The 27,493-nt window shown below is 39.8% G+C and overlaps 1 protein-coding gene across 2 annotated transcripts in view; it reads right to left on the reverse strand.

The window, feature by feature from the left end:
- The window catches only part of GCH1 (GTP cyclohydrolase 1), a 61,417-nt gene that overhangs the window by 13,937 nt on the left and 19,987 nt on the right, over window positions 1-27,493 (reverse strand). For both annotated transcript variants that reach the window (XM_070797629.1, XM_070797628.1), the window contains exons 2-3: window positions 11,615-11,724; window positions 3,509-3,564 (exon numbers count right to left, since the gene is read on the reverse strand). In XM_070797629.1, the coding sequence (XP_070653730.1) occupies window positions 3,509-3,564; window positions 11,615-11,724 (166 nt within the window). The remainder of the gene's footprint in view (window positions 1-3,508; window positions 3,565-11,614; window positions 11,725-27,493) is intronic.

Consider the following 27,493-nt stretch of genomic DNA (forward strand, 5'->3'; position numbering starts at 1 on the left):
GCCCCTGTGACACAGTTACTGAGCCTGCTCGCTGCAACTAGAGAGCAGCCCTTGCTCGCCAAAGCGCAGACCCAGCTCTGCCAAAAGTAATTAATTTTTTAAAAATACAATGTGGCCATTAAAAGGAACTTGGACTTTTTAGACTAAAAGATGTCCAAGGAATTTCAAGGAATTTTAAGTTTTTTTTAAAAAGTAGTAGTGAATGTAGGACATGATCCCCTTTTGTCTTATTTAGCGAGTAGTTTTAAGGCCACATGTTTGCACTGAAATCTTCCAGAAGGATAGTGAAAGATCTCTAGTGGGGAATGGAAATAGGAAAGAAATGTTTTCCCTTTACTCATTCACTTGTATTTAAGTTTAACTGGCACGTTACTTTTATAAGAGAAAAATGAGAAAAAAAAACATTCCCTTTGTAATCTAATCTACCGTTGTTAACTATCTCCCAGTCTGAACCTCTTGGATCAATCGACCTGCTGCCCATCCACTGGAATATGCCTTGCTCCTACCCTCTGATTTGCCTTTGGCTATTCATTAACTATACCTAGAGGCACTTCTCTTCTGTTCAGAACTCTGCTCAGCCCTCCGCCCCTAGGTCTCCTCCACCCTGCCAGGCCATAGCCATCGTGGGTCCTCTGCACCCAGGGCTCCTAACCAGGCGAGCCTGTGGCACCTGCTGGCTCTCCTAGAGGGTAGTGGCCATGTCCTACTTCTCTCTAGCAACCACAGTAACTGGCACAGTGTCCTTTCACAGTAGTTGTCCAACAGCTGAACCATAGCCACGTGAGGCACTACAATTCATTGTGTTCACTCAATTATTCTAAAGCAAGAAAACGAATACATCTACAACGGATTTTCAGCAACAGACGGAATTTCTATTCAAACTAAATTTACTCTAGAATTCTACCAGGGTTAAACCAGATCAACTTACTTCTGGCATTTTCTTGTTACTTAAAGCTTTACTGTTTGATATTTGACTTCCCTGGAAATGAAAGGTCATTCATTTGAAGGCAAGCATATAACAAACTTCACATACAAGATTAAAATGAGCGGTGAAATTTTCTAAGACATTCAGCTTTATTCCTTTTCATTCCCTAAATATTCCCAACTTCTTATAAGGAATAAGCAGTTGGGTAAGCAATCCAATAAGCAATTGGATAATATCTTAGCCTTTCATTCCCTAAATATTCCCAACTTCTTATAAGGAATAAGCAGTTGGGTAAACAATCCAATAAGCAATTGGATAATATCTTAGCCTTTCATTCCCTAAATATTCCCAACTTCTTATAAGGAATAAGCAGTTGGGTAAGCAATCCAATAAGCAATTGGATAATATCTTAGCCTTCTGTTTTATTTAATAGATTCTTTATTTAAAATCTTTACAAAATATCTGAAACTAACATACACTCAGTTCTTTGGTTCCTTTTTTTGGTGTCTTACGTTTTAATCCTATTCGTGTAAGGACAAATCCCCATGCTAATAATTAACTCCTTTGTATTGTTCATAAAAGCTTAATTATTGGAGAGCTTTTCCTCCCATTAGAAAAGGAAATAACCAAAGGCTATTGTCGTTCACCCTCAAGTCACCACTTTTTCCAGGACCTCACTAGATCACTCTCACACTCATTTTTATAAGGTGCTGCCCATGGTCTACACACAGTGAGGTCTTCTAGAGAAGACTGCTTACATTAAGACCACAGTCTAGTGTGGTCTGCCAGGCTTTTTACAGTATAAAAACTATCTATTTTACACCTTTCACACACAGAGAGTCTAATACAGGAGGGAGCAGGGCCAGGATTTCTATAAGAAGTCTAGGACTGGCAATCTTGCTGGAAACGTGGGTACCAGGGGGCTGGGCCTACCACTGCATTTGCACAGCAAGCCTGCTGAATTTAGACTATGCATTATAAAACAGTAAGCATAACCAATTATAATAAAGACACGTACTCAGTTGATATAACTTTATCATTTGGGAGTAAGTTATTGGTGAGGAGGTTGCTAATAGAAATTCTAATAAGGTGAATTACCCTACCACCACCACCAGTGCTATTTTTCAGCCACTCCTTGGCACTGCCATTGGATACAGATCACTGAAAGACACCAACATGCTTGCATATTTGTATTAAGAGCCTGACTGCAATAAAGCAAAAGTTATGATTTAAGTACATCCTTTCATGGTACCAAGGAGCCCTGTCTGGTTGTGAGATTGAGGAATGAGGTCAGAAACTAGGGAAGTTAAATTCTCTCTTCTACCTACTTTCTCCTTAATCCCTAGAAGAAATAAGTAAGAACATGGAAGTGAAAACAAAGGGAAAAGAACAGCTGTGGAGAGCAGGTGTCGGACTGCTGGGGTGGTGTTTACAGCGTCCAACACAGAACTGGAAAGGATTTGAGCCACCGTTTCACGATCATCTAAATAGACAAGAAGCAGGAACATATCAGAGCCACAGGATAGTCGGTTGGTCACAAAGGTATGTTTATTTCAATTTTGATATGGTCGCTTTCACCTCAGTCAAGTTATCCAAACTTAGCTTGGTTTATTTTTAGGAGGAGGAGGTCAATTACTGCATTTCATTACCTACTCCTTCATTTTAACCCTCCTCCAATACATACACCTTACAGTATCTGCTCATCACCCAGGAATACAAGAAAACTACACAAAAGGGTATTTAGGTCTGGCCCCCAGTATTTCACTGTTCCTATCAGAGATATATAAACACTAACCCTCAGGTTGACTTCTAGCTAAGCACAGGTGACCATGCTGGTATATCACTTCTTTCCTAAAACTTAAGAATGGTAGTAAAGGCCTGAACCCACGGGATAAAGAGAGAGAAAAAAGACTGCAGCACAAACAGAAACAGAGGAGAGTAAGTATTATCTCAGAATAGAGCTGAGGGGGGAAAAAGAAAGTGAAAAAGTCAAGAAAGGCATAGTCTTGGATCTGAAGAGTTAAAGGAACCAGAAGTGAACCAACTGGCCCTGCAGGACCCAGAGAGAGGCATGGAGGTACCCAGGCACAGTGGAAAGCAGGGCTGAGGCCAAAGGTGGTTCGTTTAAAAGTCAAAAGTGCAGTGCAGTGCAGTTACACCTCTGCCCAGGTTTCCTCTCTCACCCCTCTTAGCTAAACCACCCTTAAAGAATGGGAGCTGAGCTGTACTTACCTTCAGGGCCTCTCCAGTTAGGAAGGCTCTGCCGAGAAAGGCATGAGGTAAGGCTTCAAGGCTGAGCAGGTGGGAGGTGGAGAAGGAAGGCAGGCCAACAGGGGAGTGAAAAGAAAAGGGCATCTGTGTTTCAGGCCCTCTAAGTATGTCTTAGACAGACTATGTATATATATATATTTATATATATGTATATATGTGTGTCTATGTATTATCTCTGCAACCATAAAGTAAGTTGGAATGTGCCTTCCAAGTGAGATCCACATGGATCAAGAGACAAAGCTTGATAAGATTCTCACCATGCAGGGACAGGTCCTATAAACCTGTCCTCTTGTTCACTACAGTCATACTTACCGAGCAAGTTTGCTGAGGCCAAGAACTTGCTTGTTAGGAAGATAACCGATATGGACCTTCAGAGAAGAGACAGAAATCATGAACTAAGTGAGACACAGTACTTCTTTGTGGTAAAAGGAAATAATGCAGTAACTTACTATGTGGTTCAGCACAGTGCAAACATATTTCTAAAACATCTAGATACTTTAAGATAGAAAATGAGGCACTTGCATAAATAATTAAAAAGTACATAAATGAAATAAAAAGGAAATAAGAATGATTTTTAATAAAATGACAAGCTTGAAGTATGGTCGTGGTATTTCCTGGTGAAGTTAAACTCTGGATACAATTCTTAAAATCCTTCCTCTGTTGAGAGGAAACTTTCTCAGGAAAGCGCAAATTATCCCACAGCAACATTAAAATGTAGTTAAGAAAGCCTCCTTTAAATGGCTGAAACTGTAACTATAAATATTGCCATTCCACACATCATGGTGGCCTTGAATCCCACCCTGTTGCAGATCTCTGTTGCACAGAAAGAGGGTACCCATGCCCTTTGTCGTGCTGGGAAGCCCCATTTCTAAGCTGCTGGAGAACACCATCCTCCTGACAGGGAAAAAAGGACACAGTTAACAGCTGGGACTCAGGATGAACCTGAATCCTAAGTCCTAAATTCTTGTGGGACCTACTATAAAGCAAAGCCACTTCTATAATCTTAAAGAGCACTGGTTAAAAAAAAAAAAAAAAAAGAGGACTGATTAATATCTAGCATGAAAATGTTACCTTTCAGTCAAGTGCTAAGTATGAGAGGACATTAAATTCTCCAAAAAGATTAATAAATGATCATTTATAGGCAATCAATTTACCTAATATAAAATGACTGATTCATTTGCATGACAATTTGCCAGCCTTAGTTGCATTTGTTCACCTAATATCTACTGTACACTTGAATAATCAGTAATTAGTCATTTTAATAACTAATTAGTCACTAGTCCTAGTATAGGTGCTGTGCTTTGGGAGTCTGAGAATACCAACTCATCACCTTCCTGGTCAGCAGAAAGAAAAAATTATGTAGCACCTGGACACTGGGTATAACAAAGAAAAATTAGAGTGGAAGCTTCCCCATAGAACCAAGATACAGAAGTATCATCGAGATTTACATACTTATATGCAGAGCTATAATTTGTTTGCAAAATTTTTAGTCTTCCTTAAGATCCCATCATCTAAGTGACCACTTTAGACAATCATCACTGAATAATATGTTCAAAAACAGAGCTAATAAGAACACAGACACAGAGGTAATCATAGCAGAAGGAAAAGGATACAGTGGAGAGAGACTGAGTACAGGATCAGGCTCCTGGGTTTGGCCCCAGCCAAATCACTAACTCCCTATGTCTTCTTGGACAAGTCATAGCTTCCTAGGCCTAATTTTCTCACTTAAAAGGTAGTGATGAGCTCACACGTTCCCTCATTTTTTAAAATCCTGAACCCTACTGTCACAGCCCAGCATCATTAATTGTGGAACTACCAGACCACATATGCTTCCTGATATGATGGAGGACAGAGTTCTCAGCATCCCAGTGAACTACTCTATTCAAATATATTTTTAAACTTAAGAAGTTTTAGATCGAATCTAGTATATAGAAAAATCCAAAGACTGAATGGAGAGCAAATTCAGAAACTGAGAGGCTCTATAGAACAACTGGCCTAGTTAGTTGAGTAAGAGAATGTCATTAGGGCGGACAGGTGGGTGGCTGTCAGGGGAGACTATCTTAAAATAAGAGACTTAAGATACGTAACAACCAAATGTATAAGGCTTATTTGGATTCTGGTTTAAACCAACCAACCACAAGACAGTTGAAACACCTGAGAAAATATAATATGGATTAGTTATTAGATGCTATTTAGGAATTACTGTTACTTTTGTCTGGGCTTCCCAGGTGGCACAGTGGTAAAAACAAAAACAAAAAAAAACCCGCCTGCCACTGCAGGAGATGCAAGAGATGCTGGTTTAATCTCTGGGTTGGGAAGATCCCCTAGAGGAGGAAATGGCAACTTGCTTTAGCATTCTTGCCTGGAGAATCCCATGGACAGGAGCCTGGCAGGCTCCAGTCCATGGGGGTTGCAGAGTTGGACATGACTAAGTAACTAGAACATGCACACTTTTGTCTACTGTAGTGCTACTATGGCTAAGTAAGAATATTCTAGAGATGTGTATTAATAATTAGTAGTGAACAGTCCTGTTGTCTAAGATACTTTAATATATTAAAGGACTTACTGCCAACTTTTAAGGTTGATAATCCAATCAGAGTTATATTTCTCAAAAAAAAAATCCTTATCTTTTAGGGAAATATGCTGGAAGAAATTACAGGAAAAAAAATGTCATATAGGATTTGCTTCAAAACAATCCAGTGGGGATGTATATATTAATAGAACAAGACTGGCCCTTTACTGACAACTGTTGAAACTGGTTGATGGGAACATGGAATATTACATACTAATCTACCTATTCTTAGATATGTTTGAAATTTTCTACAATAAAAGGTTTAAAAAGAGATGCCACTACACACACATCAGAATACTAAACTTAAAAACACTAAAAGTGCCAAATGTTGATGAGGACTCATTAGAGTAAATGAAATGTAAACTGTACCAAAGTGTTACAACCAATTTGGAAAACTAAAAGTCAGATTTAATAAGTTGAACACAGGTATACCCTGTATCCGCAGTTCCACTCCTAGGTATACTGCTAAAGAAATGCATTTGAGAGGTGGGTCAAGATGGCAGAGGAGGAGGATATGGAGCTCAGCTTCCCCCACTCCCCAAAGTCACATCAAAAATCCGTCTACACATGGAACAATTCACACAGAAAACCAACTAGAAACTGACAGATTTCTTATATAACCAAAGCTATAAGAAAGATCCCCATGTAACCAGGTAGAGATCTGATTATAAAAAAAAAAAAAAAAGGCATCAGGGCCAGTGCCCCTAGGAAAGAAGGTCCACAGGTGCAGACCCTCCCCCTGCAGGGTCCGCTGCCTACTGGGAGGTCTGCTCAAATAGAGAGATGGGCTGGAGCGGCCTGGACTCTGGTCGCAAGGAATGTATACATGTAGCTTACTAGCAGTCAGTGAAGAGAGACTGGCACTGGCTCCACCTGGCCTCCACACTTCGCAGTCCAAAATGCTTGCTGAGGGAGGTAGGGGTGCGTGGGACGAGTGCTGCTAGGACAGGTGATTCAAAGAAATGGAAATATATCCATCCTCTTGGGTTAGAAGGATTTTTATTGTGAAAATGGCCAAATGCCTCCAAATACGTATCTACAGATTTAGTGCAATCCCCAGTTCAGTTCAGTCGCTCAGCTGGTCCGACTCTTTGCAACCCCATGGACTGCAGCATGCCAGGCCTCCCTGTCCATCACCAACTCCAGGAGTTTACTCAAACTCATGTCCATTGAGTTGGTGATGCCATCCAACCATCTCATCCTCTGTCATCCCCTTCTCCTCCCATCTTCAATCTTCCCAGCATCAGGGTCTTTTCAAATGAGTCAGTTCTTCATATCAGGTGGCCAAAGTACTGGAGTTTCAGCTTCAGCATCAGTCTTTCCAATGAACACCCAGGACTGATTTCCTTTAGGATGGACTTGGTGGCTCTCCTTGCAGTCCAAGCGACTCTCCAGAGTCTTCTCCAACACCACAGTTCAAAAGCATCAATTCTTCAGTGCTCAGCTTTCTTTATAGTCCAACTCTCACATCCATACATGACTACTGGAAAAACCATGAGTGAAGTGAGTGAGTGAAGTCACTCAGTCGTGTCCGACTCTTTGCGACCCCATGGACTGTAGCCTACCAGGCTCCTCCCTCCATGGGATTCTCCAGGCAAGAGTACTGGAGTGGGTTGCCATTTCCTTCTCCAGGGGATCTTCCCGACCCAGGGATCGAACCTGGGTCTCCTGCATTGCAGGCAGACACTTTAACCTCTGAGCCAACAAGGAAGCCCATAGCTTCCCTGGAAAAACCATAGCTTTGACTAAACAGGACCTTTGTTGGCAAAGTAATGTCTCTGCTTTTTAATATGCTGTCTAGGTTGGTCATAGCTTTTCTTCCAAGGAGCAAGTGTCTTTTAATTTCATGGCTGCAATCACCATCCACAGCGATTTTGAAACCCCCAAAAATAAAGTCTGCCACTGTTTCCCCATATATTTGCCATGAAGTGATGGAACCAGATGCCATGATCTTAGTTTTCTGAATGTTGAGTTTTAAGCCAACTTTTTCACTCTCCTCTTTCACTTTCATCAAGAGGCTCTTTAGTTCTTCTTTGCTTTCTTCCATAAGGGTGGTGTCATCTGTATATCTGAGGTTATTGATATTTCTTCCGGCAATCTTGATTTCAGCTTGTTCTTCATCCAGCCCAGCATTTCTCATGATGTACTCTGCATATAAGTTAAATAAGCAGGGTGACAATATACAGCCTTGACGTACTCCTTTTCCTTTTAGGAACCAGTCTGTTGTTCCATGTCCAGTTCTAACTGTTGCTTCCTGACCTACATACAGATTTTCTCAAAAGGCAGGTCAAGTGGTCTGATATTCCCATCTCTTTCAGAATTTTCCAGAGTTTGTTGTGGTCCACACAATCAAAGGCTTTGGCATAGTCAAAAAAGCAGAAGTAGATGCTTTTCTGGAACTCTCTTGCTTTTTGGATGATCCAACAGATGTTGGCAGTTTGATCTCTGGTTCCCCTGCCTTTTCTAAATCCAGCTTGAACATCTAGAAGTCCACAGTTCACGTACTGTTAAAGCCTGGCTTGGAGAATTTTGAGCATTCCTTTACTAGTGTGTGAGATGAGTGCGATTGTGCAGTAGTTTGAGCATTTATTGGCGTTGCCTTTCTTTGGGATTGGAATGAAAACTGACCTTTTCCAGTCCTGTGGCCACTGCTGTTTTCCAAATTTGTAAACTCTTTGTAAACATCAAAATACCTATTTACATTTTTCACAGAACTGAAACAAGTAACACTAAAATTTATATGGAACCACAAAAGACCCAGAATTGTCAAAACAATCCAAGGGAAAAGAGAAAAGCTGGAGGCATAATTCTCTCAGACTTCAGACAATACTACAAAGCTCCAGTGCACAGAGATCAGTGGACCAGGACAGAAAGCCCCCGAATAAACCCGTGTACTTACTTACAGTCAGTCTATGACAGAGGAGACAAGAATATACAATGCAGAAAAGAAGGTCTCTTCAACAAATGGTGTTGGGAAAGTAGGACAGCTACATGGACATTAACGAAATCAGAACATTCCCTCCAACTATAAATAAAAATAAACTCAAAATGGTGTAAAGACCTAAGTATAAGACATGACACACCATAAAACTACTAGAAGAGAACATAGACAAAACATTTTCTGATGTAAGTCATAGCAACATTTTCTTAAATCAGTCTCCCAAAAGAAATAAAAGCAAAGATAAACAAACGGGACCTGATCAAACTTACAAGCTCTTACACAGCAAAGAAAATCATTGACAAAACAAAAAGACAATCTACGTAATGACTGAAAATATTTGCAAATGATGGGATCAACAAGGGGTTAATACGCAAAATATGCAAACAGTTCATACAATACAATATTGAAAAAAACAATCCAATCAAAGAATGGGCAGAAGACCTAAACAGACATTTCTCCAAAGAAGGCATACAGATGGCCAACAGGCACACCAAAAAAATGCTAATTATTAGAGAAATGCACATCAAAGCCACAACAAACTATCACTTCACATAAATCAGAATGACCATCACCAAGAAGTCTACAAATAATAAATGCTGGACAGGGTGTGGGGAAAAGGGAACCCTCTTACACTGTTGGTGAGAATGCAAATTGGTGTAGCCACGACAGAAAAACAGAATGGAGGTTCCTTTAAAAAAAGAACTAGAGTTACCATATCATCCAGCAGCCCCATTCCCAGGCATACATCCAGAAAAGATACAAACTCTAATTCAAAAAGAATGTTCACAGTAGCATTATTCACATGAACATCACAATATTCACAGCAGCACTATTTATTAATACAATAGCCAAGACATAGAAACAACTCAAGTGCCCATCAAGATACAACTGGTTTATGACGATGTGTTATATGTGTGTGTGTGCATGTTAGTCGCTCAGTTGTGTCTGAATCTGTGACTCCATGGACTGTAGCCTGCCAGGCTTCTCTGCCCGTCGGATTCTGCAGGCAAGAATATTGGAGTGGGTTGCCATTTTCTTCTGCAGGGGATCTTCCCAACCCAGTGATTGAACCTGGGTCTCCCACATTTCAGGCAGATTCTTTACCGTCTGAGCCCCCAGGGAAGCCCAGTTATATGTGTACAGTGGACTATTACTCAGCCATAAAAAAGAATGAAGTTTTGCCATTTGCAGCAACATAGATTGGGCTAGAGAACACTAGGTGAAATAAGTCAGAAAGGGAAAGGCAAATATCATATGGTATCACTTATATGTGGAATCTTAAAAATAATATACAAAACAGAAACAGACTAATAGACATAGAAAACAAACATATGGTTACTAAAGGGAAAGGCAAGAGGAGAGGGATAAATTAGGATACAAACTACTATGCATAAAATAGATAGGGAATGAGTATTTACTGTATAGCACAGGGAAATATATTCAGTATCTTATTGTAACCTATAATGGAGAAGTCTGAAAAATACATATATATAGCTGAACAACTTTACTGTACACCTGAAACTAATATAATATTGTATATCAACTATACTTAAAGTAAAAAAATAGGGAGTTCCCTGGTTGCCTAGTGGTTAGGATTCTGGGTTTTCACTGCCATGGCCCGGGTTCAATCCCTTGTTGGAGATCTGAGATCCTGCAAGCCATATGATGTGGCCAATAAATAAATAAAATGTTTTTTAAAATTAAAAAATAAAAAATTTAAAAAGAAATATGATGCATCTGTACATCAAAAGAATGCTGGTAGCAGTACTGTTTGTGATAGCCAAAAAGAAAAAAAAAAGTCACCACCACCACCAACCCAAAAAATTCAAACACAGAGAGAAAGGAAAAAAAGAAATATCCACCAAAAACAGACAATAAATTATGGTATGTTTGTACGAAGGAATTATATATAGCAATGAAAATAAACAAACTACAATGACAGGCAGTAACATCGATAACTCCTGCAATGTAGAACAAAAGAAGCCAAACACGAAAGAGTACATGCTGCAGACTCCACCTATTTATATACAGTAGTTGAAAAACAAGCAAAACCAATCAGTCTATAATGTTAGAAATCCATATACTGTGCTGACAAGATGGGCTGGGGATTAACAAGGGGCACAAGCTGAGCTTTCAAGACATTGATAGTGTTCTAGTTCTTGATGTGTGAGGTAGTAGGGGATTACCCTAATGGGGTGTACATTTTCCTATGTTTCACTTCTACAAAAATGAAAAAAAATACTTTAACAAAAAATGTGAGGCAAATGTTAACACATTAAATTTAGGTGATGGGTATATTTATACCACTATTTCATATAAGTCTTCCATTCCAAAATTTAAAAACTAAAAAAAAAAAATTATGATATGGGAGGAGGGAAGAGAACAGGACAACTCTTGGTAACCCACATGTTCTCAGAGGGATGTTTAACTACAACATTAACATTATCTAGGTCACAGATTCATTTTTCCTAAAATATTTTAAAAGGGTTGGAAACAAATCCACTAGTACTATAACCTCTGCCACAAGAAATTCTGCAATCATTACAGCTCATGTCATATTATACGAAAGTATAGCTTGGATCAAATATTATTTAGTTAAAATAAAGGGCAAAGGTTTTTCAGAGACTGCTGCAGGTACCTACAAAAATAGATGGTCTTTAATCTCATTATTTTAACCTATTAACATGGTATTTACTATGAAATGCTTGCCCTGAGGGCCTTCTGCTACTTGTTTCTATTTCGTTCATTTCCAGCCATTAAATTAGTTGGGCTGACAAAGAATAGATGGTCATGTGTATCTGGGATATTAGGAATTACCAGGTGACAATTTAAAATATAATTATCTAACTTTAAAACTGTCATTGTGCTTTTAAACATTGTTATGAAACAACACAGAAAAACTTACCTTTCCAACAAAAGGAACTAGATGATGTTCACACATGGAAAACATGTCTATGTCCTTCACAATCACCATCTCATCATGGTCTTCATCAAATATAGCATCATTTAGGACATCTGAAATCAGAGGCTTGCTTTAGTAATGTTTCCAATTTTACAGTAAAATAAAGAAAAGAAAAGTTAGCACTCCATAGGTACATATAAATTGACAATCAAGAATGTTAATCCTAACTAAAACAAGAACAGCATGCAAATAAAAACTAGCTATTTTTCTCCCACCAAATTAGCAAAGTCTTTTTCTTTAAATCATAGAAAATCCTTAGGATATGGTACTACATTAAAAATGCAGGATTACCAGTGTATTTGCAGCATAGGAGAGGGAGAGAAAAAGAGGGAGGAAAGGAGATAAATTATGCAAAACAAAAGAATAGGTGTTTCTAGCGATAGAAATAGGCTACTTTCACTTTCTACCTTACATCTTCTTGTACCTAACACTTTGTCTATAACGAACATGTAGAAAACTCTATATGAGAAAAAGTTAAAATAATGAGATAAAAAGTTAAAATAACGAGATTAAACACCATCTTTTTTTCCAGGTAGCTGCGGCAGGCTCTGAAAACCTTTGCCCTTTATTTTGACTAAATAAAGTCTGATCCAACATATCCTTCTGTATAATATGACATTAGCTTTCTGACTTCTGAAGCTATATCCAGATACCCATAAACTTGACCTCTGTTATTACTATCCCAAATAATTTTCTACTCTTACAATATTTTCTAGCTATTGTATGCAAGCATCAGACTCATTCTAAATAGTTGCCTTCCTCCCTTCCTAAGGAAATTAACACTACAGTTTTTATGTGTGTGCCTATTCAGGTTGGCTCTGGGTGATGAACAGTGTCTGGTTTAACCTGTGGACATGGTCACATATAGCCAGGCTTACAACAGACATTTATTTATTTATTTATTTTTATTTTTTAACTTCACAATATTGTATTGGTTTTGCCATATATCAAAATGAATCCACCACAGGTATACATGTGTTCCCCAATCTGAACCCTCCTCCCTCCTCTCTCCCCATACCATCCCTCTGGGTCGTCCCAGTGCACCAGCCCCAAGCATCCAGTATCGTGCATCGAACCTGGACTGGCAACTCGTTTCATATATGATATTATACATGTTTCAATGCCATTCTCCCAAATCATCCCACCCTCTCCCTCTCCCACAGAGTCCAAAAGACTGTTCTATACATCAGTGTCTCTTTTGTTGTCTCATATACAGGGTTATTGTTGCTGCTAAGTCACTTCAGTCGTGTCTGACTCTGTGTGACCCCATAGACGGCAGCCCACCAGGCTACCCCGTCCCTGGGATTCTCCAGGCAAGAACACTGGAGTGGGTTGCCATTTTCTTCTCCAATGCATGAAAGTGAAAAGTGAAAGTGAAGTCGCTCAGTCGTGCCCGACTCTTAGCGACCCCATGGACTGCAGCCTACCAGGCTCCTCCATCCATGGGATTTTCCAGGCAAGAGTACTGGAGTGGGGTGCCATTGCCTCCTCTGAGGGTTATTGTTACTATCTTTCTAAATTCCATATATATGTGTTAGTATACTGTATTGGCGTTTTTCTTTCTGGCTTACTTCACTCTGTATAATTGGCTCCAGTTTCATCCACCTCATTAGAACTGATTCAAATGTATTCTTTTTAATGGCTAATACTCCATTGTGTATATGTACCACAGCTTTCTTATCCATTCATCTGCTGATGGACATCTAGGTTGCTTCCATGTCCTGGCTATTATAAACAGTGCTGCGATGAACACTGGGGTGCATGTGTCTCTTTCAATTCTGGTTTCCTCAGTGTGTATGCCCAGCAGTGGGATAGCTGGATCATAAGGCAGTTCTATTTCCAGTTTTTTAAGGAATCTCCACACTGTTCTCCATAGTGGCTGTACTAGTTTGCATTCCCACCAACAGTGTAAGAGGGTTCCCTTTTCTCCACAGCCTTTCCAGCATTAGTTGCTTATAGACTTTTGGATGGCAGCCATTCTGACTGGCGTGAAATGGTACCTCATAGTGGTGTTGATTTGCATTTCTCTGATAATGAGTGATGTTGAGCATCTTTTCATCTGTTTGTTAGCCATCTGTATGTCTTCTTTGGAGAAATGTCTATTTAGTTCTTTGGCCCATTTTTTGATTGGGTCATTTATTTTTCTGGAATTGAGCTGTAGGAGTTGCTTGTATATTTTTGAGATTAGTTGTTTGTCAGTTGCTTCATTTACTATTATTTTCTCCCATTCTGAAGGCTGTCTTTTCACCTTGCTTATAATTTCCTTTGTACAACACACATTTAGAAACAAAAACTTTACTGTTAAAAACTACACTCATATCTGAACAGTGCGGCAGACTGGATATATTCAAGTCATCTAGCTGCGTGATTTCAGAGATTTGGGGATACCCAATCCACACAGCATGAGACAGACGGGAGAAGATGAATAGAGCTTGTAGCCACTGACTGCTATTTTCCCTCAGAAAGGCAGGCTGCTGAGTGAGTCACAGAGATGTGAAAATGTCCACCCACACAGCCCGACCTTCCGTGGCTCCGTCGCTACTAGAAGAGTCATTATTGATAGTGAGTCATCATTAAACACAGTTGTCATCGCCTGTGTTAGGCTATTCAGAGAGACACCTGACTGTGTCGCAGAGCAGTCATCAGTGTGGTAAACAAAAGTGAACATGTGGGGTTTAGACACACAGATAAACACAACACCCCTGTTGAGAGACGTTGATAAAATCCAGAGAGGAGAAGGTTCAGGGCCATTCTTTTAAGTAAATACTCCTTCTCCAAAAGCAGTTTTCTATTCTGAATATGAGGCCCTAACCTTCAGCTGTGTTTTTGAAAGAAGTTCAAAAATAGATTCTCAGTGCTCCCCAAAGGATCCTGGAGTTCTCCATGATTTCAATGTAATGGTACTGCTACTCACAGCTGACTAAAATCTTGAGTCACACAAGGAATCTTCCTGAAAATAAAAACAAAAAATTTTTTCTTAAAGAATAAAAGAGAACTGTCAAATATAGGAAGTGTTCATTTGTCTTCTCTGGCAAAGAATGAGAGCACACCCTTCTAAGTTCTGACAACAACCATATGGCACGTGTTAAACGCTGGCCCTTGAGTTACACTTATGTTAGCGCCTGGCTCCATCACTAACTGCTGAATCTTGAGCAAGGCACTCTATGCCTCAATCTTCTCAGCTGTAAAATGGTCATGAAAAAAGCTTCTACTTCATAGGGGTATCCTGAGAATTAAATAAGATAATCCACTTGTGTTTAGAAATATGCAGGTGGGGTCAGTAGTAGATAATTTTATTACTATGACTATAATTATGGTTAAGAGAGTTGCCAAACTATGTTCCCATGCACACTGATATACGTGCATGTGTGTGTGCCAAGTTGCTTCAGTCGTGTCCAACTCTTTTCAACCCTGTGGACTATAACCTGCCAGGTTCCTCTGTCCATGGGATTCTCCAGGCAAGAATACTGGAGTGGGTTGCCATACCCTCCTCCAGGGGATCTTCCTGATTCAGGGATAGAATCTGCATCTCTTCTGTCTCCTGCATTAGCAGGGGGGTTCTTTGCCACTAGTGCCACCTGGAAAGCCCTCACTGATGTACATCACAATTTAAAAAGCAACAATTTGCTTCTAAGGAACAGACTACAGAAAAGGAAAAGCAGTAACTTTACTATGGAGAAACATGGCAGACACTCCTTTAATCGAGTAATTAAGGTTAACTTTACCAGTAATAGGGGGCTTCCCCAGTGGCTCAGATGGTAAAGAATTTGCCTGCAATGCAGGAGAACGGGATTCAATCCCTGGGTTGGGAAGATCCCCTGGAGAAGAAAGGGAATGGCTACCCACTCCAGTATTCTTGCCTGGAGAATCCCATGAACAGAGAAGACTGGTGGGCTACAGTCCATGGGGTCTCAAAGAGTCAGACATAGTTGAGCAACTGACACAATAAACTGCGAGTAATAAGACATTGATATTATGTAGCACCGAACACAAGACCACGAGCAGGGCACATCACCTCTGTAGTGTTCTTCCCCAAAATCTGAAACTGCAGTCTAATCACCAGACAAATTGAAGGACATTCTACAAAATACCTAATGTGCATCCTGTGCTCAGTCGTGTCAGACTCTTTGTAACCCCATGGACTATATCCTGCCAGGCTCCTCTTTCCACGGAATTTTCCAAGCAAGAATACTGGAGTGGGTAACCAACAAAATACCCAGACAAGTACTCTTTTAAAGACAGGCACAGAGGGAATTCCCCGGCAGTCCTCTGAGTAGGACTCTGCACTCCCACTCCTGTGGGCCTGGTCGGGGAACTCTGATTGTACAAACCATGCAGTGCAGCCAAATAAGTAAATGAAAAATAAAAAAGATATGGAAAGATCAAGGAACTGTCCACATTAAAAGAGACTAAAGACACATAATAACTGAAAGCAATAGAAAAACTAAAATTGAAATAAAGCCTGTGGTTTAGTTCACAGTGTTGTGATTGTACCGTGGCCATATGAGATGTTACCATTAAATGAAACTGGGGGAGGGGTATGTGGACTCTCTCTGTACTATCTTTTCATTATCCTATAAGTCCAAAAGTATTTCAAAATAAAAAGTTTAAAAGAAACTACAAAACAATGTATATCAACTGTAATGTATAAACAGTGGAGCACTATTCAGCAATAAAATGGGATAAAATAATGATTTGTGTACTGTGGTTGAACATCCTAAAAATTATACTAAGTGAAAGAAGTCACATACATACACACAAAAAAACTATGTGAGATTCTAGAAAAAGTAAATATAGTGATAGAAAGGAGGTAGATAGTTTATCAGAGACCATAGAGGTGGGAGAGAGGATTGGCTGCAAAAGAATACGAAGACATTTTTTGTTTGATTGATGAAAACCATCTAAACCTTGGTTGTATTGGTAGCTATGCAACTGTATGAGTTTGTCAAAATTCAAATTGTACACATAAAGTTGGTAAATTTTATTGAATACATGTTGCAAATTAATAGAGCTTTCTTTAAAAAAAAATTGTGGTATAGTATGCAACTTTTTGTGTAAAAGTCAAAAGGAGGAGTTACGAACATAAACACATAAACATTTATCTTCAAAGAGAAACACTAGAAAAATAAGCCAAAAAGCAAACAAAATGATTATCCATACAGGACCAAGAGGACAAGGGGAAAAGGATACCAGGGAAGTGAGATATCTTTGAACAAAATTTGTTCTATAATTTTGAACTTGAAATCATACAACTGTTTTACATACTCAAAACTAAACCAAAAAGAAGAAAACCAGCGACCTCCTATGTTGTCATGCTTTGTATGCTAATGGAACACTGATACGGTGCCTATATCCCATTTCATTAAAATGGACCCAGACTATAAATTTGACCCAGCCGAGTCATTTTTCTTCAGTAATGAAGTCTCCCTGCTATATGTATTTATGTTTTGCTGCAACATATCTGAAAGCTACCATCTGTAGCAAATAAGAACAAAACACTATCACAGATTGTTTTAATTTCCTGCCTGTTATCAGCAGCAAGGAGGTAACCCTGGAAACAAGGATTTATAGCCTTCTATTTCCTACTGTTGGTCATAACCAACAAAAGAACCAAGCTGCCTCCAAAAGTTAAAGGCTGTCTATAACACCACCACACACAAAATGTATAGAAATATACCTTTCTCATGTCATTAATGACTAAGCAATGACAACAAACAACCCTGCTGGGCAGCCATCCCTCAAGTATTTAGTCCCTTCCTGAAAGCGCACCCTCTGAACCAGGAGTTCTGACTCCTCCAGTGAGCTTGTTAAAACACAAAATCACTGAACCCTGCTCCCAGAGCTTCTGATTTAGAAGGTCTGGGTGAGCCTGAGAATTTACGTTTTTAACAAGTTCCCAGAAGATGCTAATGCATCTGGAACCACACTCAAAGCAGCTGTTTTGAAGTATTCCATGTTCTGTGCTGCTACAGAATCTTTACACCTTCAAATGCTCCTAGTTACACAACATATATCTTAAGGAACACAGACCTGTTTTTGCAGGGGTAGAAGGAAACTCCTAGGGGAAATTCCACACAAAAGGAAAATTATATCTAATGAAATTTCTTTAGCATGAATGGTAATAGTAATTAGCACTATCCTGGATGTTTTGTGATCAGCACCAAAAATTAGAGATCTCTGAGGAAGTAAGAATTGCACAGCCAATGCACTGTCTGGAGGACAGCATTTAAAAATGACAGAAGAAGACCTGGAACACTGAACATGTGCCCGATTTAAGCAACAGGAGAGAGAGAATGGGGTCTGCCTACTGCTTTCAAAATTAAGACAGAAAATGACGAGACCTAATAAGGCATCAGACTTCTGTGCTCTTGGCTGGAATTAAATCAACTCAAGGGGCCAACAAAGATAAGCCCAACTGATTTAGTGTAGAAACAGCTGAATCACTGGCCTGAACCCTCTAACACTAGAGCTGCCTCAACCAGCATACAGGACTTATTGTGTCGTACTTCCTGCACCACTGTTATGCGTGCTTATTTCTCCCAAACTTGGAAGTAAGTACTGCAGCTTAAGGCTTTGGAGTTTCCACACAGTACCTACATGCCATGCGCAGAGCCGGAACTAAACAGAGATCTTCCATTTTATCTAATTAATACGTCAGTCTTTACCCTGTGATTTACTTCCTTAAAATAGAAGAGACTTTAAAGAAACTCATGTGGCTAAGGGAACGTAAGAATTCTTACTGCGGTATTATTGGTAATAACATATATTCGGTATTTAAGTGTGCATCAGAAGAACAATTATACATCTTACTTAGAAAAGCACTAAAACAGACTTCCCTGGCCATCCAGGGGCCAGAATCCCATGCTTCCAATGCAGGGGGCCTAGGTTCAATCTCTGGTCAGGGAACTAGATCCCATATGCTACAACTGAGAGTTCACACACCGCAACCAAGACCTAGCACAGCCAAATAAAAATAAATTAAAAAAATATCATTAAAACCATCAACTAAGATATCTCCTTCTCTTGAGCAACAGTAACCTTCTACCAAGATGTATGCTTGATTGCATGAACCCCTTTGTCAAAATCACATATGTACTGACCACCCTGCTTACCTCTTCTGAACAGTTTTCAAAGTTCTCTGAGACACTGTCTCTTGGGTTATAATCCTCAGGTTGACTGGAATAAAATTTTCCATTTCTTACTTAGACTGACTTGATTAATTATTCCATCAACCAGAATATAACCATTTAGAAGAAATAAAAACAATACTACCCGTTTGTGGACATACACATAAAATGAAAATATAAATATAGGCATGAGAGTAAGAGAACAAATTCACAACAGTGGTTAACTTTGTGAAGGGCGGGCAACAGGATCAGAAAGAGATAACGATGAGCTTTACATGCATTTTTAAAGCAATTATAGCAAAATATTAAGGTTTGCTAAAATCAGATGAATGCTGGCTAAACAAGTTCTTTATACTTTTTCTTATATATTTGAGATATTTCATTAATAATGAAAAAAGATTCTTTAAACTGAGCTCATACACATGTTGGTGGGGTTTTTTCCCCCCTGAAAAAAGGCAAGCAACTAGAGTAGGATTTCATAGCAAAGACTGTTTGTAATGCTACAAACTCCTTCAGAAACACACTAAATCACACTCTGCAATTAAAAAAAAGGCTTCTGCTCTGAGTGTGGCATTGAAATGTTTGCTTTCTACCTCTTGTCTGAAAAGTTTGTCCTAAGATCAATATTAAAACAAATTAAAAGAGGAAAGAAACCACTATTGGCACTTTCATTTCCATCATGGGACTACACATCTTGTTGGTACTTACACCACATACAGCTTTTAGCACTTGACAAGACAAAGCTAACATTTGTGAAAACTGGCCAAAATAAGCATGAACCCAAACACTCCACAGACTGACATAATGACAGAAACTAAGATGACTTTAGACAACCATTCACACCATCTGCTGGAGTAGGTAGAGCTGCTGCACACTTTGATATGCTCCATGAACTTACTTCACAAACTGCAAGTTTGTCAGCAGGAAAGATCCAGTGCAATGCAGAGACAGTAAAAGTCTGGTTATTTTGGAAATTTTCCTTCCTGCCATCCTTCACTTCAGTTTAGTCGCTCAGTCATGTCCGACTCTTTGTGACCCCATGGCCTGCAGCAAGCCAGGCTTCCCTGTCTATCACCAACTCCAAGAGTTTACTCAAACTCATGTCCATCAAGTCGGTGATGCCATCCAACCATCTCATCCTCTGTCGTCCCCTTTTCCTCCTACCTTCAATCTTTCCCAGCATTAGGGTCTTTTCCAATGAGTCAGTTCTTCACATCCAGTGGCCAAAGTATTGGAGCTTCAGCATCAGCGCTTCCAATGAATATTCAGGACTGATTTCCTTTAGGATTGACTGATTTGATCTCCTTGCAGTCCCTAAGGGACTCTTAAGAGTCTTCTCCAACACCACAGTTCAAAAGCATCCATTCTTTGGCGCTCAGCTTTCTTTATGGTCCAACTCTCACATCCATATGTGACCAGTGGAAAAAACCACAGCTTTGACTATATGGACACTTGTCGGTGAAGTAATGTCTCTGCTTTTTAAAATGCTGTCTAGGTTTGTCATCCTTGGCAGAGGTAAATTCTCATATTGCTTCTAAGCAATTAAAATATAGTTAAGACAACATGAATAGACCTTGAGGGCATCATGCTAAGCGAAATAAATCAGACAGAGAAAGACACACAGCATATGATCTCACTTATAAGTGGAATCTAAAAAGGCTGAACTTGGAGAAACAGAGTCTAACGGTGGTTACAAGGGGTTGGGAGGGTGAAGGAGATTGGGAGAGGTTAGTCCTAGAGTACAAACTTCCAGTTAAAGATGAATAAATTCTAGGGATTTAATGCACAGCTTTTTTTATTATAATCAACACATAGGACCAGACAAGGTCAGTTTTCATTCCAGTCCCAAAGAAGGGCAATGCCAAAGAAAGTTCAAACTACCATACAGTTGTGCTCATTTCAAATGCTAGTAAGACTATGCTCAAATTCCTTCAAACATTACATGAACTGAGAACTTCCAGATGTTTAAGCAGGGTTTAGAAAAGGCAGAGGAACCAGAGATCAAATTGCCAACATTTGCTGGATCATAAAGCAAGAGAATTCCAGGAAAACATCTATGCAAAAGCTTTTGACCATGTGGATCACAATAAACTGTGGAAAATTCTTAAAGAGATGGGAATACCAGACCACCTCACCTGTCTCCTGAGAAACCTGTATGCAGATCAAGAAGTAATAGTTAGAACCTCACATGAAATGAATGACAGGTTCAAAATTGGGAAAGGAATAAGACAAGGCTGTATATTGTCACCCTGTTTAACTTTTATGCAGAGTACATCATGCAAAATGCCGGGCTAGATGAATCACAAGCTAGAATCAAGATAGCCAGGAAAAATACCAACAACCTCAGATATGCAGCTGATACCACCCTTACGACAGAAAGTGAAGAGGAACTACAGAAATTCTTGATGAGGAAGGAAGAGGAAAGTGAAAAAGCTGGCTTAAAACTCAACACTCAAAAACAAACATCATGGCATCTGGTCCATCACTTTCATGGCAAATAGATGGGGGAAAAGTGGAAACAGTGACAGATTTTCTTTTCTTGGGCTCCAAAATTACTTTGGATGGTGAGTGCAGCCATGAAATTAAAAGATGCTTGCTCCTTGGAAGGAAAGCTATGACAATCCTAGACAACATATTAAAAAGAAGAGCCATCGCTTTGCTAACAAAGGTCTGTATAGTCAAAGTTATGGTTTTTCCAGTAGTCATGTATGGATGTGAGAGTTGGACCATAAAGGAGGCTGAGCACCAAAGAATGGATGCTTTTGAACTGTGGTGTTGGAGAAGACTCTTAAGAGTCCCTTAGGGACTGCAAGGAGATCAAATCAGTCAATCCCAAAAGAAATGAATTCTGAATATTCATTGGAAGGCCTGCTGCTGCAGCTGAAGTTTCAATACTTTGACCACCTCATGCATAGAGCTAACTCATTGGAAAAGGCCCTGATGCTGGGAAAGATGGAAGGCAAAAGGAGAAGAGACAGCAGAGGAAGGGATGGTTGGATATAATTACTGACACAATAAACATGAATTTGAGCAAACTCTGAGAGATGGCGAAGGACAAGGAAGCTTGGCATGCTGCAGTTATGGGGTAGCAAAGAGTCAGACAAAAAAGTCACATATTTGAAAGTTGCTAAGAGAATAGAACTTAAAAGGGTGGTAATTCTATTGTAATATATAAATGTATCAAATCAAAACCCTGTACACCTTAAATTTTTACAATGTTATATGAGAATTGACACTTTTAAACATGGTGTTGGAGAAGACTCTTGAGAGTCCCTTGGACTGCAAGGAGATCAAACCAGTCAGTCCTAAAGGAAATCAGTCCTGAATATTCATTGGAAGGACTGATGCTGAAGCTGAAGCTCCAATACTTTGGCCACCTGATGCAAGAACTGACTCATTGGAAAAGACCCTGAAGCTGGGAAAGACTGAAGGCAGGAGGAGAAGGGGACAACAGAGGATGAGATGGTTAGATGGCATCACCAACTCGATGGATATGAGTTTGAGCAAGCTCTGGGAGTTGGTCAGGGACAGGGAAGCCTGGTGTGCTGCAGTCCATTGGGTCGCACAGAGTCAGAGATGACTGAGTGACTGAACTGAATTGATATCAATTATATCTTAATAAAACTGGGGGTGGCAGGGACGGGGGGAAGATAGCCATGGCTATGGAAATAAATGTTGGATGCCCTCAAAACAGTACCGATATACATGTTTCATTCAGCAAATACAGTAGCAGTGCATTATTCCCATCCTTTCAGCTGGCCTTATCATGAACTCAACATCTATCAGTGAGAGACATGTTTCATATAGAAGTTAAAGACCTTTTTCTTGATTACAACAGTAATGTTCACAATAGTTTATTCATAAGACAATAAAATACTGAAATGAGCAAACGGAAGCACATAAAACCTCTCTACCCACAATTACTGACTGGCTCTTAGGGAACCACATGCACAGTGGTTCAAGAAGTAGTATGGTAAACCAGAAGGAATGAGCTCTCTCTCAGGCTCTGCGAAGACTGTGACCTGGCTGGCAGGGCCCTTACAGGTAAGATGATGGTTTTGAAAAAGGAATTCAACATGACTCCTAGGTTCTGGCTTGCACAGTTCGGGAGTGTTGGAAATCAATGCCAAATTACAATAGAATTACCCTCCCACCCCACTGGTCAGCTTTTGGGACGTGCACAGCAATGGCTAGTGGCTTCCTGTACTGAGGCAGAGAAAAGCATCTGTTTTATTCAGATTGATTCATGGATAAAACTGAAGGTTGCCAATCATATACACTAGTAACTCTCAAAGTTACCTAAGCCAAAGAACTCTCATTCTGGTCACAGTTTACTACTTTGAAAATTTGTAGTAGATGAAAATAAGCTCCTTAAAAGGCTATTTAAGGAAAGAAACATGGTATATTCAAGGAGTCATTAAACACACACACACTTGTCAAATTCAGTTCTTTAATTGGATAATTCTGTATATCTTCCACAATCCAGCTGTGTAAGTGAAAATGGAACTTATAAAATAGATGGCGGTAACAAGGTCTGGTTCGTGGCAGTTCTAAAGAAAGAACACACCAATCTGATAAACTATCCATTTGCTTCAAAGTCTTTAATACATTCATCCTTAGCATTCAGCTTCACTTATGTCATGAGATTTCATACTGATGGATTTTATAGAACCATTCCATTTTATGGAACCACTTGACAGATTTTACAACAAATAAGTACCAGCAGGGTGTACAAGCCTCTATCATTCGTGACAAATGATTAAAAGATGAGATCACCTTTTAGAACAGTGGCTCCCAATCGCTTCTTGGCCTTTTGGCTAAGATCAAGTGCGGAACAGTGGCTCCCAAATGTAGCCAATCATAGGAAACCCTGGAAAACATAGTTTCCCAAGCCACCCTGACAAAGTCTAATTCACTGGCTATGGGGTGATCCCAGGATTATGTCTTTTAAAAACCCAAGCAATTCCAGTAATCAGTCAAACCAGGAGCACATGCTTTTAGGGGTGAGAGAGGATGAGGACTGAAAATGGACCTACTACTGGCTCTAATTTGCTGTTCAGCAAGGCCTGAATGGTGGGCAATATAATTTCTCTCCATAAACCCTCACTACAGTCACCACAGCAGAGGGTGACAACTCAGGCAGAACACTGTGAGCTCTGCGCAAGAGGCCTGGCAGAGGGACTGAGGTTGGGGGCAGTGGGGCGGGTGACAAGAGGAGAGAGGAAGGGAAGAAGGTGGAGCTACCTTCAGAGCAGGTGGCAGAAAGAACCACGTGGTCCAGCAAAAAGCAGAGGAAGGAGGACCTCACACAAGAAAGTTGTTCCCATCTCCCTGAAAAATATCAGCCATTTAAGAAACCAATTGGCTCCTACAGCTCATTAGAAATCAGTTTTGAGAATAACATGATCAAGTTCTCCTAGGAGTCCTGTACTACTACTTTCCAAGCTGGACACAAACATATCAAACTGTGATATCAAAAACCTTAAGATCTGGGAAATAAGCCTATATGTAAAAATATTCAGAGAAAGACCATAGCTAAACTACAAAAGTAATAGTTTCCATAAGGGGAAAATAATGGACCAGGAGAGGAAATACAGTTAAACTAAAGATACAGATTTGAGCCAGGCCTTAAAGATGGATAGAGGAAAGAGGGGGTTTTCTAGAGGGGGTGAGGAAAGGAGGTGCTATATGAAATGAAATAGGGAGGTGGGAAACAATAAAAAGAAAGGTGCACTGCCTGAAAGAGTCCTGCACTCAGCAGAAACTAGGTTCCCTTCGTTTAGAGCATTTTTCTTTCAAGTGAAAATTTACATTTAGTTCATGGCCTCTTTCAAGTCCTGCCACACTCTGCATTGGTCAAAAGTTATCATCCCCACTGACAGATGAGGACACTGATGCTCTATTTGGAAACACTAAGTGCCTGCTGAAGAAGAGCCAACTGTTAGTTCAAGAGCTGGAGTTTGACCCCTGTCCTCTGACTTCCAGATGAGAGCCTGATCACCAGCCACCTGAACCTGGAGAGACCAGACCAAATCGGGAGTTGCTGCACCTATGAGGTGATGAAATCCAAAGTCAATGACATCAAAGGAAATGTTGTCATTGTTTTTCAGTCTCCCAGTTGTGTCCGACTCTTTGAGAGCCTGCAGACTGCAGCATTCCAGGCTTCCTTCTCCTTCATTATCTCCCGGAGTTTGCTCAAACTCATGTGCATTGAGTTGATGATACCATTCAACCATCTAATCCTCTATTACCCTCTTCTCCTTTTGCCTTCAGTCTTTCCCAGCTCTAGGGTCCTTTCCAATGAGCTGGCTTTTCACATCAGGTGGCCAAAGTACTGGAGCTTCAGCTTCCACATCAGCCCTTCCAATGAATATTCAGGGTTAATTTCCTTTAGGATTGACTGATTTGATCTCCTTGCTGACCAAGGGACCCTCAAGAGTCTTCTCCAGCACCAGAATTTGAAAGCATCAATTCTTCAGTGCTCAGCCTTTTTTATGGTTCAACTCTCACATCCATACATGGAAAAACTAGGACATGAAGAGAGCAAATCTAATTTTTTTAAAGAAAGATAAAAGTAGTTATAAATATGGAGGCTGAAGGAGAGGAGAGGGTCAAGCTAACTGCCAGCCCAGGAGAGCGGCCTGATACCAACTGGCTGCTGGAGCCCAGCGCTGTTGCACCTCAATGGCAAAATTCTGTCTTACCAACTGTTTATTTGGTTTATATGCAGGAAAATTCAGTAATGTAATGCTATTTTGACCTTTACTTTTTGAAATCAAACTGGAAGTTTCAGGGGAAAGGAGAATCCCATTAAATCTTCAAACTAATAAAAAGGCTTTTTTTAAAAAGGAAATTCTCCATGGCAGTTTATCCTAGGAAACCAGTAAAAGACTATTTTTCAAACCAATTAGAGTCTTACAATCTTCAAGATCCAAATATTGTATCTCTTCTAATTGTGATATTACATGAAGAAAACAGTGCTCCTGCTGAAAATGTTTTCCCTGAATTTAATTAAGTCTTTAGACCTAAGTTCCAGTTTCCAGGAATATGAGAGCTAGAGAAACAAGTTGAATGAAAACAAGAAGAAAAGAATCACACAAATCTCAAAGGTAGAATATCTTACGGGAGAGCTGACAATCTCTGATAAATTAGGGGGAGGAGGGTAGTAGAACTTTAGATTAAAACCTAACGATCAAATGCAAATGTATGGATACTGAGTGGGTCATAGTTTGAAACAAATCATGAGTGAAAGACATTTGAGATAACTGGAAAATCTGAATGTAGATTAGGTACTAAATGATATGAAGAAATTAATAGTTTTACTAGTTGTTGTTTCGTCACTAAGTCACGTCTGACTCTTTGAGACCCCATGAACTGTATAGCCTGTCAGGTTTCTCTATCCATGGGATTTTTCAGGCAAGAATACTGGAGTGGATTGCCATTTCCTCCTCCAGGGGATCTTCCCAACCCAGGGATCCAACCCATATCTCCTGAATTTGCAGGCAGATTCTTAACACTGAGCCACCTGGAAAGCCCTAGTTTTACTAAGGATAGTATAAATGGTTAAGAAGAAAAACACCTTTGAGTGTGACACTCCACCTCAAAACACACACCTCTAATTTGCTCTCAGAAAGGAAGAGGCCATACCAATGTGACAAAATGTTAATTTTGAATCTAGGTAGTAAGTATATAGTTGTCCCTTATACAATTTTATCTACTTTTATATTTGGAAGTTTTACATAATAAAAATTAAATGTAAAATAAAACACGATGATTCTAACAGAATATCAGTTTTCTTGGTATTACAGTTTAACCAACATTTCCTCTTCTAAATGATATGAAGATTTACAATAGACTAAAACCTCAAGTGCTAGTTTGACTAGCAACTGTTTATTCTCCTTGAAGAAGTGTCTACAAGACTCCTGAGGGGAAAGTCTTTAAATAAAGGCTTTGTACAATCAGAGGGACTAAGGTTAGAAGACCACCAACCCTAAAGAACACATCAGTGAAGAAACTTTAAAAAAAATCTGCGTCACAAGAAAAATAAGAGAGTCCTGTTACCATAGAAACTATCTGGGTGGCTTGAATGTTTCAAAGGAACACAGCACTTCAAGCAACAAAGAAAGCCTGTGGTCCTTGCTAGGACCTCACCTGTCAACTGCTGGAAGTCAACAGAGTGAGCAAAGAGCCCATGCTGACAAGTGTGCCCATAGTCCAGAGACAATTCAACTCTAATCTATCTGCCACTTCCTGCAGACCAGATCCATGAAAGTCCTGAAAGTGATTTGAGTAGGGTCCCAAAGTAGTTAGTGTGGATGCCCTGACTATCCAGACTAGTTGTTCTTCCCATTATGCCAGGATGATTCTTTGCTAACACACTAAAATGGCTTGAGAAGCACCAAATGGACCCTTATTATTATATCAGTGAGCATTTATAACATGTAAATATGAAGTTAAAATACTTGTCTTTCTTATAAACTACTTCACTTGTAAGGAGCCACCCTCAAAAAGGTTCAGTTTATTGTGAAGGGGGTATAAAAAGAAAGAGACGCATAGTAAAATGAAACAAACAAAGAAACCCAGCATGGCCTAAGTTTGGCCTCCACTGAGGCAAAGCTTAAAGGTGCTAACAGCTGGTGGCTGTCAGCTCACTGCACCTTACCCTCCCGGCTGAAAGGCAAATTGTGTTTGATGG

The sequence above is a fragment of the Bos indicus genome, chromosome 10, assembly GCF_029378745.1.
Source record: "Bos indicus isolate NIAB-ARS_2022 breed Sahiwal x Tharparkar chromosome 10, NIAB-ARS_B.indTharparkar_mat_pri_1.0, whole genome shotgun sequence".
NCBI lineage: Eukaryota > Metazoa > Chordata > Mammalia > Artiodactyla > Bovidae > Bos > Bos indicus.